A 14,945-nucleotide genomic window follows, 5' to 3' on the forward strand; every position below is an offset into this window, starting at 1 on the left:
TTATGCTATGTATAGTTTCTGGATCTCAATATGAATTTGATTTCTCGTTTATTTTCCAATATCCTTTGAGCAAAATTAATGAATCTCGTGTGTGTTTGCGTGTGTGTGTGTGTTTCGTTGTGTGAGTGTGTGTGTGTGTGTGGGCTATCACAATATTCGAATTGCTTTGGGTTCATAATTCATCTTCTTACGGCTGTGTTTCCATCTAAAATCACTCAGCACAATAATTGTTTGAAGAAATAATCAAAATGCACAAGAAACAAATACACACAGAGTCCAGTAAAAATCAGAGAAACTATATTCAAAGCATATTGAGAATGAGTAAATGAGTAAGTAAATAAAAAACATTGTTTTGCATGTAAAGTGTAAGCATTTAATATGTATTGTATATATTTTTAAACTTTATATATTTTTGTTTTTTGTTTCCCATTTTGTATTTGTGGTTTTTGTTTTTGGGTTTACCTTTCGTTTATAGTACATGTGTGTGTGTGTGTGTGTGTGTGTGTGCTGCGATTGCTAATTGTAAGTAGTTTTAACCTTACAGTATATGTACTAAGACTAATAATCGATTAACTCGTTTGTTAAGTTAAGTTATTGCTTTCCTTTCCTTTGCTTTCTTTTCGTCGACTCGCGCTCTATACAATTGTTATACAAAATTTTTAAAATTTAATATTATTGCCGGACTTCAATTTCAATTTTAATTCAACATTCTCATAATGCAAATTTCATAAATATTCATTATATTGTTTCCATTTCCATTTTTTTTTTCGTTTAAATTTTCATCGATTACGAGAAATAATAGATCATAAATAATAGGTGACTATTCCTATATAACTAGGTATATATTAAATATAGTTAATTGTAATTTTAATTGAAATAATTGTAGTTTGTTTTGCGTTTTGCATGGGGTTTGTTGTTTTTTTGAGTATTGCTTTGGTACTTTAGCCGATTTCGATTTCGTTTTCGTTTTCGATTCGATTAATATTATTGCTTAAAGAGGGTTTGTTGCCGCCTCTCGCATCTCCCTCCTCCTGCTCCTACTCCTGCTCCTCTTCCTCCTTATTCCTCTTCCAATCAACAGTATAAAAATAATTTCGTGATTATATACTAGTTTAACTTACGCGTACATATCTGAATACTATACCCTATAAGTGTATATATATGTATATGTATATGTATGTATATGCTTTGTAAATATTACGCAACTACATACGTATTCTAGATGTATGTATATAGATTTCTATCATCTGTCTGTCCCCACTTAGACATAATACCAACAACTTTGGTTTTGCTTTTGGTTTTGGGTCGCTCTAAACTTGGCTACAACTATGGCTACAAAATGTTCGTTGCACTTCGTTCTTAACCCCCCTTCTCCACCCGCCACTTCATCGTCATCATTGAGATCGGTTGCTGAAGCTGATTTCAGTTGAGTATATAATGTACTATTTATGTTTATGTATAATGTATATGATGAAGTATGTTCTAATATTTACAGAATTTGTGCAGCGATTTGTTATATTTTGTTATGTGTGTGTGTGTGTAATGTGGTTGTGGGTGAGCTTGTGTGGGTATGAGTGTATGAATGAATGAATGAATAAATTATGGAATGGAATGGATTGGAATGGAATGAAACGTATATTGAGTTACAGTTAAGTAATGTAGGGTTAAGTAATATCATCGTACTAGATCGGTTAAGTGTGTTGAAAAGTGCAAAGTATTATAGTTCACGCATGGACGAAGTGTACTGTTAAATGCTTGAGACTAGATCACACTCGATATACTCGTATTGGTGTATTCGTATCTGTTATTCAGAGGGGCGCTCGAAAATGCGATCTCGAACACGATACGATTCTTTGGTCTTGCTCGCTGGCTGTATGTACTCCCAATTGGGCCTCTAACGGAATTCAATGCTAAATGTTATTTGCATAACTTGGGCTTCAAAAACTGGTAACTGGGACTGGGCTTTGGTTTAATATAAATGATAGATTTTTGGTGTTTTTTTGCTGTTGGACAGCGACTAGATGTTCACTTCTATCGTGAGTATTCTCTATAATAAATAATTGTACGAGTAGAGTATTCTCCCATGTTTCTCCTTCTGCGGTCTGCGGTCTGGGTCTGGGTCTTGGAATGCTAATTGACTAAAACGTATGCTCGTTGGATATGAATGCGGAGCCTTTCCGGGGGAAAATTGTGTAAATGAAAAGTCAGCCCAATATTCAGAAATTCCCTGCTCTGCATCTGCTCTTCTAGCCTTAAATGAGATCGGAATGAACTAATGGCGGGGACATGGACGTGGACGTTACCTATGTATATGTATGTATGTATTAACGTGATGATGCTTTCTACAAGGGTTATTAATGAGGGTGACGGAAGCGGTTCGCATTCGGGAAAACCCTCCTGTCGAACCGTTTCCAATACCTGGCTAATATTGCTTTGCGTTTCGTTAGTTTTTTTTGTATTCAATTTTTTTTTGATTAATTTGTTTTGTAAGTTTTTTGTGTCGTTGTTAATATCGAATCTAAAAATCTTTGAGTGCTTAAATGTCCGGCTACTGCCCTTTCAGTTGCTCTTTTAGTTTTTTTTTTTGGTGACTTAGTTTAAAATTGTTTGTTTGGTAGGTAGGCCCCACCCCCCCTCCCGCACACCATCATCACCAGCACCACCGAGTGGGGCCACCACTCGTAATATCTGCTTATAGATAGGCTGCCCTTAAGACCTAATTCGTTGTTTGAGAAACATTGCATTTGCTTTTGTAATTCGTTGCATTAATTTTAATCACTTCGTCATCGTTACGTTGTCGATTAAGGAGTTAGTGTTTAGTATTAGATTTAGAGTTAGATTTAGAGTTAGAGAGATAGAGAGATATTTTCATCGAGCTACAGTTAAGGTTTGTGGTTAGGGGTTAGGGTTAGGGGAGAGTGTTCTTGGAGAGTTATAGAGTTAGAGTTAGAGAGAGAGAGAGAGAGTTTTGGAGATTAAAAACTTGCTTTTTGCATCAGCTACAGATTATATATAGTACACTCTATATAGTATATAGCTAGATATATATATATATATCAGTATATATGTTTGTTTGTTTGTTTGCTTCGTTAAGTAGTTTTGGATAGATTAGATATAGCTGCGCTCTGGCATAGAATTGTTGCTTAGTTTTGTTCAGGTTTACGGAATGCATTCGGTATATAGCACCTCATACACAAGGCTCTCTGTGTTTGTGTGTCGTGTGTGTCGTGTATATATATGTTATATATGTGTATATGTATAGGGAATGTGGGGAATGTTTAGGAATGTTCAACTCTTCAATGCTTAACTTTATAAGAAGAACCAGATTGGATTGGTTAGGTGTTTTTGCTTGTTTTTCGTTTTGTTTCTGTTTCTTCTTTTCTGTTTTGTTTTTTGTTTGTTTGTTTGTTTTGCTGCCTAACGTGTCTAATGCGATTTTCTACAGTCTCTGTGTTACTCTACTACACTTTGCTTTTGGACGTATTGTGATGTATGCATCGTATTCGTATTCTATATAAAAACTGCTATCGGTTAACCTAGTTGTAAATGGTAAATGGTAACGGTAACTTTAACATTAACGGTAAATTAACTAACCAGCAGCTCTGCAGCCGTGCAGCCCTGCAGCCACTTCCACTTACTCAAACATTACATTGCCGCATTGCATTACATGGCATAGGTGTTGCCACCCAGTCCCGATCCTGCCACACCATTGGGGCACTCCACCTTGACGCGTTCGATGAACTCGTGCGGGGGCGAGGATGCCATGCTGGCGCCGCTCTCGCTGTTACTGTCGCCGCCGTGGCCGTGCAGCGACATGGCCATCATCAGCTCCTCCTCGTCCTTGAGGCAGGCCGACTCCAGGTGCTTGTTGAGGTACGACTTGAGCGCGAATGTCTTGTGGCAGCGCTTGCACTCGAAGTTCTTGTCGACGGAGTGCGTCTGCATGTGGGCGCGGAGGTTGGAGCGATCCGCGAAGGCCTTGCCGCAGTGCGCACAGCCGTACGGCTTCTCGCCCGTGTGGGAGCGCAGATGGCCCTGGAGCAGCCAGGGGCGCGAGAAGAGCTTGCCGCAGACGCCGCAGCTGTGCGAGAGTTTGTGCGTCAGCACGTGCATGGCCAGGGCCGGCATGGACACGTACGCCTTGCCGCATGTGTGGCACTTCTTGGCCGACTGCGAGTCCAGGGAGCGGTGCGTCTGCTTGTGGCGCGACAGGTTGCTGGATGTGGCATACTGCTTGCCGCACTCGGAGCAGGTGTACTTGGTCTTCTGCTGGTCCTGCACCACCACGGCGGCCGGATCGGCCACATGCTTCCGCTTGGAGCGTCCATCGCTCACGAAGAAGGCCTCGTAGGTATAAGCCACCGTCTTGGCCGCCTGCGTGCCGCCCGCCTCGTCATCGAGCGACCCGCCGTCGCACTCCTGATTCGTGTTGGTCGTGTTGCTGTTCTCATTCTGCACGCTGCTGCCACTGCCGCTGCCGCTGCAGCTGAGGATGCTGCCGTGGCTGCTGCTGGCCGGGCTGCTGGGCATCGCGTGCTGGGAGCTGGCACTCGAGGCGTTGCTCGAGGGGCGTTGTTCGTTCACCGCGCTGGCTGCAGCAGCCAATTCGGCAATCGATGACGTGCTCCGTAGATGCGCATGCGCCTCGAACGATGCGGAGTGGGAGTGGACCAGCGCGTGCTGCTGCTGATGCTGATGCTGCTGCTGCAGGGGCAGGTGATGGGAATGCTGTTGATGATGCTGTTGCTGCTGTTGCTGCTGCTGCAGCTGGTGTGGCTGCGTGGGCGGGTGGAAGGCGGTCGAGGCGCTCAGGTCCAGTATGGCGTGGGCGGCGTGCAGGTCCTCCTCGGCCGGTATCCGCTTGCGGTACCCCTGCGTCGGCTTGTCGTCCAGCGAGTACGGCCGATAGATGTCCTTCTTCTTTGGCGGCAGCGACAGCGTGGCTCCCGTGCTGCTGAAGCACTTGCGCTCACTCGACGTCTGGCCCGTTTCCATCTTGATGTGCGGACTGTAGCGATCCACCATCCGATCGCCGGCGCCGCTGGGCGAGCACGAGGGCGACGATGTGGTGGATGATGGCGGTGTCTGGTACGAGGCCAGGTGCTGATCTCCGGCCGTGCTGCTGCCGTTGCCGTTGGTGGCGGATGCCACCAGGGCTGTGGCCGCGGCACGGATGACGGTGATCTCGCTCTCCATGCGGGGCAGGTACGCGGTGTAGTGCAGCGGGGACAGTTCGCGGGTGTAGCCTGCAAAATGCGACATGGAGCAGACAGAAATGGATGTGCGTTAATTTTCTCTGGGATGTGTGCAACAGTTAAACACGCAGAGCAGCGCACAAAAGAGTGCTTTAATAAATACAAACCCCAAAGGTATGCTATAATTTATAGATTCTACTTTAAAGGATGTTTGTTGGATTTTTTTCACAGCTTATTTCTATACAAAATCTTTCTGGGATATCCTGTTGGGAGGGAGCACTGCGAACCCTTCAAAGAATTCAAATAATTTGCTGCTAATTTGTGGATTTTCTTTGACTTTTGAAGCCACCTTTGAAGGGTTCCAAGCTACCTAATTTCTATTTCTATGGGTGAGTTGAGTGGCGAAAGTTAAGCCCGAAGAAGAGCCAGAATTACCTTGGGTTCCCCTTGAAGTGTGCCCCCTGCTCCACCCACGGACTGGACAGGACAGGACACCCAAACAGCATTGAGTGACAACAAAGGCAATTAAATGAATTCGGAATTGTTTCGCAATCGAACAATGGTCGCATCAATGACAGCGATTACGTGCCTGCCCCGTGGCAAGTTACGCCCCGTACCCCCCACTCATTCCCGCACTCTCTTTCACTGGGAGAAAGTTTCCTGCGGCAAACTTACCGTTGTAAACATTGCTGGCCACTCGCGTCGCCGCCTCCGGGGAGTGGGGCGGCGGACTGGGCGCCGTGGTGCCCGCCGTGGGGGAGCTTGGACCCCAGCACTTGGCCGATGTCGTGGTTGTTGCTGTCACTGTTGCTGTTGCTGTTGTGCTCTCGCTGTTGTTGTTGTTGCTGCTGCTGTTGCTGCTGCTGTTGCTGCTGCTGTTATTTGTGGCTTCTGCGGCGGTGGCTGCTGCTGCTGCTGCTGCTGCTGTTGCTGCTACTGAGGCAATGGTTGTGCGTTGCTTTTCCAACTTGGTCAGGAATTTATCGCCCACAACATCGATCTCCTCGTCATCGTCGAGGGTGGAGCGACGCGATTTGAGATGCGACAGATCTTCATCTCTGGAAGTAGTCGATGTGTTTGTGGCATGTTGCTGCTGTTGCTGCGGCTGTTGCTGCGGCTGTTGTGTGTTGTCCTCGGACCGATCCAGCCAGGGATAGGCCTTCCATTTCTTGGCTATCAGGCAGCGTGGCATCTTGGCTAACGGAAGCGGCAAAGGTAAAGGCTAAGGCAAAGTCAAAGGCAGCTGTGAGGCTGAGGTTTAGTGCTGTTGCTGTTGCTGTAGCTGTAGCTGGAGGAGCGTTGGATCCAGGTCGATCCAAGGGAGGAGCGGTAGTAAAGTGCTGAAGCGAGTTTCGATTTTCGAACGAGCAAAGACCGTCTGAGGGATATTCGTTGTTGGGGGTGGCAAAGCGGAAAGGAAACGTTGCTGATTTTATTTCGCAAGAACTGATGACGCATGTGAAAATAGATTTGGCTCGCCGAAAGTATCTTAGAGATTTACTTGTACAGGTTGTCGGGACTGGGCATACTGCTGACTGCCGTCTGCTGTCTCTTCTCCCGTTTGTTGCCTCCTTTAAGTTTAGGTTCGCATTTTTTGGATTGGATTGGGTTTTGTTGTTTTGTGTTTTTTGGTTGTTTGTTGTTACTTTAGATTTGGTTTGGTTTTTGTTGGTTAGGATTCCTCGGATTTCACAGCCACTTTACACATTTCTGCGCTTGATTCGTTGTCAGACCACCTGGCACCCAGACCCGTATCCGTCATTGAGTTTGGCTGGGAGTTGGGAGCCACGTTTTGGGTCAGTCCTCGGCGCTGCTGCTGCTGCTGCTGGTGCTGCTGTTGCTGCTGCTGCTCTCCCATACACGGACCCGTACCCGGACACAGACACTTTCACGTACACGGGACACGGACACGGACACGGGACACGGACACGTTGCTCGCGTTGGCTGCGTGTGGCTTATCGATTTTTACATTTGCGTTTACGTTTACGTTTGTTTTTACACGAAATGGACTCAAAACATAACGCTTTCGGTTCGGCTTGCTGCGGGGGGTGGTCTCCTCTCCGATTTGGGTTCGATTTACGAGCGTATATACATATATATATATATATCCTTCGGCTGTGGCTCTTATTGCCTCGTTTTGTGGCTCGTTTGTTGGTTTGGCTTTTGTTGTTGTTGTTGTTGGGAAACAATTTGAAACCAAAAACTTTGTCGAGTCAAAAATAAATGTTTATACGGAAAGTATAGCTTTAGTTGTAGTTTTAGTTTTAGTTTTAGTTGCAGTTGTAGTTGTTGTAGTTTAAGGTTTAGTTTTAGGTTTAGGTTTAGTGGTAAAGGTTAAGTGAGGTTGACGCGAGTTGAGAATAGTTTGAGTTGTTGTTTTTGTTGTTATTATTGTTGTTGTTGTTGGTAGTGAAAAAATTGATTTAGGAGGAAAATATAATATTATATAAGATAGAGAAGAAATGCGAACGAACCGAATGCTTGAATGCTTATGAGAGGCCAACTGAACGAAACCCCGCTTATAAGGGTTGTTCAAATGGGGCGGCAAGGCCGTGCATTTCCAGCAACGCCCGGCCTCAAATGTTGCTGGCCGTTGACAGCAAAGCAACACGGCCAGTGTTGCTGACTTAATGTTGCCAGCCGACACACTGAACGAAGAGCAGAGCGAGAGCGAGAGAGCATAAGAGAGCGGAACCAACCATTCAGCCCCTAAAACAGCAACCCCCAACAAATGGAACCGTAGCTGTTGCTATTGCTGTTGCTTGTCCTCAAGCCACTGGCACACGTTGCAAATGTTTAAACTTCCACAAAATGTTGATCAAATCTAATGAAATTTTATTGAAATACCTGAAATAAAGCAAACTTTTATTCTGTTTAGTTTATTTTGTTTCATTTTTATGGCATTACAGAATTGTTTAGCTTTTTTTAGAACATGTTTGACAGTGCAGAGCCGCCCCGGGAGGCGACAAGGCAACAATCAGGAAGTGTTTCACTCTGGCCAAAAATTGTTGCGCCTCTCTCTCTCTCTCGTTGTCTCAGGACATACCATACTCGTACCTGAATTGGCTCATGGCGCTCTTTTGGCTCGGGGCTTGGTACTCCTGCTCCTCCTCCTGCCCTGCTGCTGCCTGCTGCCTGCTCCCTTTTGTTATTAAGCATTACACAGGGTGGATTTTCGCAACAGCCTGCCTGCCTGCCTGCCCCGCCGTCGCTCACAGAATGTGGCAGTTGTGCCGAGTTAATTGCTGTTGCATTGCATTTGTTGCTCCGTTCTGATTTTCAACAAATTGCCAGCGACGGGGACGGCAACGCCTGTGGAGGGGGAAGCAACAATGCTGGGTCCTTGCCTGGCTGGTCCTTGCTTCTAACTCAGTTAGTACAAGATAAACAGCAAACTAACTCCTGTCGCTCCATGTCACTACATTGCCCCCGCTGCCCCTGCTGCCCACCATTGCCTCTATGTTCCTTTTGGCTCTCCACTGGGCATGAATAAGTGGTTTAGTTTCTGGATCAAAGGTCGGAATGTGGACTCAAATCGGTCTATGATTAATTGCAGACTGGTTGGACAGAGTCCGTTTTGATTGACAGCTGGATGTGTCATATGTCACACACCGACAAAAATGAATGTCTTCCAATTTTGAGCAAGGATTCCTGTCCAAATATTTACACTACAAGTTTTTAAAGAGTTCTGCCCTTTGGGGTTTTTCCTCTTTTGCATATAACTTATATCCATATATCCGATCTCCCATCTACATACATATTGGGTGCATAATCTCTTCAACTTCGTTGAGAGACTGGGACTGCACACACACACAACAAACTATTTAATTAAAGTAGAGTCTTGGATTGGCAGAAGGCAGAAGGCAGAGCAGAGCGCACAAGCGGGTCTGCATAATTAGACACTTAAATTACAAAGTTCTTAACCTTTTAATTAGCCAGAGAGACAACAGACAATTTGTCTGCCAACCGACTAACTTTCGCAGCGTCACAGAAACACCCAACAGAGGCTGCAACACGATGATGCGGTGGCAGCACTTTAAATTTCATATATTTTTTTTTTTGTTATGGGAATTTCGTTTCTGGTTTTTCTATGGTATCCCCATGCCGATGCGTCCTACTGCTGCCCCTCCTGCCGGGCATTGTGACAGATGCAACCTCTTTTATACGGTTTCCCTGCTTAAACAAATTCGAATTTGGATTGGAATTTGGAGGAAAGCCAAGAAGTGCCCCGCAACCAATCTGCTCGTACATATCTATCCATCCATCTCGCGGACATGACAGTCGACTGGTAGTACATAGTAGGGTCAGGGCCATAAGGACCTCTTCGTGAATTCCTTGAAAATGAATGTCTATGTAAATATGAATGCTAATGTAACGTATAGGCCATCTGTGGAATTCGACTGCACTAATTACAAGAAAGAATAAATGGGGTTTGGGGTTGGGCTTGGGCAGCTCCTGCCTGTATATGGAAGCCCTAGGTATGCGCCCTGCGCGATGGGTAGGTAGGTCCTTGTCACTTTTAGCTAAGAAAAAACCACTCGCATGGCACACGGCCTCCTTCTAAATGGTAATCTGCTTTTCCAGCCAACGGCCAACAGACTTGAAGGCGAATGTGGCACAAGATGCGCTTTAGACAACCCGACAACGAAATTGTTGCGCTTCGTTAGCCGCACTCCTCCACCCAGGACTAAGACCAAGACCAAGACCTGGGCCTGGCCTCGCCTTGCCTCGATCCTTAGATCACCGCTGGCCACGCGCACCCGCTGCCAGCGTTGCAGATGTGGAGGCAGTGAGGCGATTCAAGCTCTGGCCCATAGAGCATTCCATATACGGCATATAGCATATGGCTTTGGCTGCCGAATTGGAACTTACTCGTAGACACGCGTCACCGACAGGAAAGGAAAGCAACGACCAAATTATGCAGCAGCAGCAGGGCTGGCCGGGCCGGGCCGGGCCGCATGGGCGGACAGAGGGAGGCGCTCACCTGGAACAAGGACAATATGGTTAATGCAGCGACAGCGCCTTTCCTGTTTCATGTTTTACGAGTAGTTCTGCATACCATGTATAGTCTGTGGTGTGTTCTGTACTGCCTTGGGTGCTATTAGTCTTTGTTTTTATACCTCTTTTATACCCTGCCCGGTGGGGGGTGCCGCAGCCATGGCTTTGCCCAGAGTTAAACGACTTTAAAGGGGCAAGTATTGCCTGCTATATATGGGTATAGATATCCAGAAGAATTTCATGGCTCCATATTCATTATATATCCAATATTCGATTAATATCTGATAAATATATAGAAATATTTTTTGCTTTAAAAATAACTTTCCATGCGGCTTAAAACTGCTGCAAGGGCATTTGGGATTTCGGTGTGTTAAAGCTTGTCTCCTTCCCTCAGGGGGTAATACTTTTTTAGTTTATTTAGTTTTCAAGGGGAGGTGGGTGTGGGGGTGGGGGTGGAGAGCACTAAGAGGCTAAGCAAAGGTGCACCGCAGCCCCGTTGCGGGGATGCAGTTGAGCGCGTTTGCGAGCGTGCAAAAAGCAGCAGCCGCATGCAGGACCAAGACCAGCAGCAGGAGCAGGAACAGGAGAAGGGGCAGGGGCAGGAGCAGGAGCAGGAAATGCTCTACAAGTGCTGTGCTGCAGCTGGCCCAGCTGTTGGCTGTTATGGCTTTTCCTTGGTGATTTTGGGTGCACCACTCCAGACCCACTCCCACTACACCCCCCCCTCACACACGTATGTACATATGTACATGCAGTTCCTATTTGGCTTGTCAGCTTGCCAAAGGCTATTTGGCGTTGCCTAGCGCTGGCTCAAACTACGACTATTACGGGCTCCCAACCCACTCTCCTCTCCTCTCCTCTTTGGCTCCATATCCGTCTCTTTCTACATAACTCACTCCATCTCGCTCTCACATGAAGTGTGACGCTCGCGTGGCACGGAAGTGACGGCGGCAGCTGTAGCCAGAACTATAACCAGAAACTGTTGATCCTTTCCTCTGCCTCGCCCTGCCGCCTGCCACCAGCCAACAGCCAACAGCCACCAGCGCACCCAACAGAACAGAGCAGAGCAGAACGAACAGAACAGAACTCAAAGGCAAAGACTGTGGCATGAGGCAGAGCCCAAGCGAGCCAGGTGTCTGGCATGCTCATTCCGTTTTCCATTCATTCAATGATGTATTAAAGTGGAAACAGCACGGGTGTACGAGTACCAGACAGAGTCTGGGTCTAGGTCCGGGTCCGAGTCTGATTCTGAATTGTAGCTACACTCTCTCAGCCAGCCAGAGAGCGTACGGCACATCCTGTGGCGTCTGCAGGAGATTAAGGGTTACATTTTGGAATAAATATCAAGCTGCAGATATATGAAATATATTTTATATAGTTATATAGTCCCTAAGGATCTACCTATGAGAGATAGAGCATGAAATACTGAAACACTTTAATTGAATTAAAGCAATCGCTGGATCTGCTGCTGCCCCTTGTACGTGTATATTCTGCTGTAGTTTATGGCAACATAAACCCATCAGCTTTTGCCCTACAAAGGAGAGTATTCACGCTTCGTTGGCTCGCCAATTGACTTCGCTTTCATCTTTATTGTATTCGCGTTGTCTGTCTGTCAGTCTGTCTCTCTGTCTGTCGGTGGGTCGGTTTTTGGTCCCTGTACAACCAACTCGTACCTCTGAGCCGCCGTGGTCTCGGTCTCTCCTCCCGGACGCTGTCGAGCATTTTCCCAAATGCTATTTATTCCTGTTTCTGCTGTAATTTCATTGTTACTCCTTTTTGAATGGCTTTGCAACCACCCCATCCTGGTAGTAGTCGTCGTCGTCATCATCATCATCATCAGCAGAGCAACAGCGGCACGGCAGCAGCAGCAGCAACAGCGGCAGCAACAGCAACAGCAACACCACCACCACCTCTCACAGGCACCACCCAACCACCCCGTTTTTGGCATTTTTTGGCGTCTGCATAGAAACAGCAGCAAACAGGTAGGGCAAAGCAATTGGGAATAAAAAGAACAACGGGCCAAATAAAGGTGGGTTTACGTCATCGCCCGAAATTGCACTTTGCCCAGTTTTGATGGGCAAACTTATTAGCATATATATCCTGCAACAGGATATAGAAGCTCCTGCCTCCTCCTGACTGCCTCCTGACTGCCTCCTGACTGCCTCCTGACTGCTGAGTGCTGCCACTCACTCTTGCTGCTCCTGCCACCACTTGTGCGGCTTCCACAGCCCAAAAACTGGACACACGCGTTCGAGTTGTGTGTTGAGTTGAGTTTTGAGTTCAGTTACCATTCCGGTAATTCGAAACTTTGTATTTTTAATTACATTTGTTTCGGGCTTTCGGCTGAATCGGGTGTTGAGTCGGGGAAATCTCACTGCCCGGATAGGGATTCTCTGCTCGGGGATCCTCTGCGCTGGCTGGCTGCCTCCCTCCATGCCACAATCGACAGCGACTCCTTCCTCCTGCAGCAGGCAGCTGTTGCAGTCCGAAAGGACAGGACGGGACAACAAAAGCGAGTGGGAAACCCACAAATCGTTAGACGAGACGCGAACGAGACTCTGGGTTCAAAGACCTCTCCTCTACTCTCCTCACCTCATGCGAGCCGAGCAGCCAGAGTATGTGTTGAAGGAGCAGCAACAGCAGGAGTAGGGGGCAGCAGGCACCAAAAAGAGCACGAACCCCGGTCCGTGCTGAGGTGCGGTCCAGGTAGAAAATGAACCAAATACTTTCGGCCCTCTGTCTGTGGGATGGCCTCGCCCTCTGATCCTTAGACGGGACATCGCTTGACGATCTACATAAACACAGCACAGCACAGCAACACAGCAACTGCATCGAGGATGATAATGATGATGATTGTGATGCCTGCCAGTAGACGTAGACGTAGACGTAGACTGCTGCTGGCTGCTGGCTCTTCTGTTTCTATAAAAAACAGCCAAAGGGCGAACCTATCCGATCCGATCCGAGCCCAGCGAGTAAGAGGAGAGGAGAGCGCAGAGCCGCTGCTTTTCATTCGCCTTTCAACAATTTTCCCGACAGCTGTCCACATTGGCATTATTTCATTTTACTCATTTTCCATCCACATCGATGCAACAGCAGCTGATTCCTGATTCCTGACCCTGGCTCTGGCTCTGGTTCTGCTTCTGGTTCTGGTTTTCTGCATTCTGGTCCTACGCTGACGGCTGCACCCAGTTCTTGAATTTCAATTCGGGATTGGTCCAGGTCCTGGTCTGGCGCTGGGTCTGGGTCTGGGTTAGTGCCCTCTGGCATTTGTTTTGTTTGCCAGCCATAAACTAATGGCTGTCAGGCAGCATAGAAGGCAGAATGAGCCATAGAATAAGCAGCAGCAACAGCAGCAGCAGCAGGGAGAGAAATTATGAGAGGGGATCGGAGAAGTATTTTGAATATCGGCGGTTGCGTTTCCTGGCTGCTGTTGATTCAATTAATCGCCCAAGAGAAGTCAAAGTTGTGGAGGGGGTAAGGGTCGCGCGTCAATCAAAAAGCAGAGCCTGCCATGGCAGTTGATTCTACAATTTGTGGGAATTACGGCCACGGCTCTGAAAGGAAGCATTCTGCAATTGTTTTTGTGCAAATCAGAAATGCCAAATCTGACAGATACTTCATAAATTCACATTTTCCGTTGAACACATAAGGACTGAGTAATAAACTAGAAAGGCGACGCTTGTGCAATTTCAGATAAAATTTATTGAGTTTTCTGAGTGCTTCCTTAAAGACTATGCAGCTTGTAGCTATCATCAGGCAGTTGGATGAGATGATTATCCCTACAAACTTGGAATACTCAGCTTCGAAAAGTGATGTCATTTGATATTTTTGAAATCCTATTGCTGAAGGATTCTCCGATTCTGCCAGATTCAGTGGCAGAGCAACGGGTGCTTCCGCAGCAATCGAAAGGTCTGTGGCAATTCCTATTATCCCAATAATTGGGGGGTATCAATGATAGCTAGCAATCATAGCAGCCCACAAGTTCCAAAGAGCTAAAATGGCACCCCCTGAGTTATTTCTGCGTAGATTTTCTATGTGCCAGTAAGTGCCATATCCAATAAAGAGTTATTGAATTTCCTTTAAAAAACTACAACTTTAAGGCATGTTTCATTTAAACCAGATACAGCATTCACGCATTATCCAGATACAAGAAACAAAACAGCTTTCGCACATTTGCCTTGCAGAAAATACAGTTTAAAGCAAGACAAAGAAAGCAGGCAAGGATGGATGTTGTTTGTCTGTGGACTCTGCTCCTTGTACATGCATATATGTATGTATATATGTTTGTATATTGAGTCACTAATCTTAATTACTTGTTCGAGTCGGTGCTCAGGGCTCAGTGCTCAGTGCTCGGTGCTCGGTGCTCGGTGCTTGTGCAGCATGCAACAAGAGCACTTAGCGATGATATCCTGCCAGTGGTCTCATGTATCTGCCCACAGACATACGAGTACTCGCACTCGCACTCGCACTCGTACTCGTATGCACAGACGTGATTATAGTTTCCGATGGCCTTTAGTGCTGCTGCTGCTCTGCTGCTGCTACTGTTCTACCTTCTTCCCCTCATCCAGCGCTGCTGTATCTATTTTCCTTTCTCTTATTGAAATAAATTCTCAATGAACGCGCCCATTCGATGGGCCTTTCATTTTCATGCGTGCCATTTGCAGCAGCTGGCCATGGCCACGGCTATGGCTATGGCTATGGTCCCTGCAGCTTGTTGCTGATGTTGCTGCCACTGGTGTTGTATTTATGAAA

At 46.6% G+C, this 14,945-nt stretch overlaps 1 protein-coding gene across 1 annotated transcript; it reads right to left on the reverse strand.

Annotated features, from left to right (window-relative positions):
• Positions 1-3,066: 3,066 nt before the first annotated feature.
• On the reverse strand, positions 3,067-7,671 carry LOC111068540 (protein glass). The gene is made up of 3 exons (XM_041593458.1): positions 6,042-7,671; positions 5,871-5,993; positions 3,067-5,246 (listed from the first exon to the last, which is right to left on the reverse strand). The coding sequence occupies exons 1-3, from the start codon at positions 6,385-6,387 to the stop codon at positions 3,664-3,666; spliced, it is 2,052 nt and encodes a 683-aa protein (XP_041449392.1). The 5' UTR covers positions 6,388-7,671; the 3' UTR covers positions 3,067-3,663.
• Between the last annotated feature and the right edge of the window lie 7,274 nt (positions 7,672-14,945).

This window comes from Drosophila obscura, unplaced genomic scaffold, assembly GCF_018151105.1.
Source record: "Drosophila obscura isolate BZ-5 IFL unplaced genomic scaffold, ASM1815110v1 contig_1, whole genome shotgun sequence".
Classification (NCBI taxonomy): domain Eukaryota; kingdom Metazoa; phylum Arthropoda; class Insecta; order Diptera; family Drosophilidae; genus Drosophila; species Drosophila obscura.

What these genes read in the sequence shown, in the direction of transcription:
- LOC111068540 (XM_041593458.1), bottom strand. Translation starts at nt 6,387, where the DNA reads ATGCCACGCTGCCTGATAGCCAAGAAATGGAAGGCCTATCCCTGGCTG. An exon ending in CAGCAGCAGCAACAGCAGCA is followed by an intron (nt 5,994 to 6,041) that starts GCAACAACAACA and finishes CAACAGTGACAG; the next exon opens with CAACAACCACGACATCGGCC. An exon ending in GGCCAGCAATGTTTACAACG is followed by an intron (nt 5,247 to 5,870) that starts GTAAGTTTGCCG and finishes CGCATTTTGCAG; the next exon opens with GCTACACCCGCGAACTGTCC.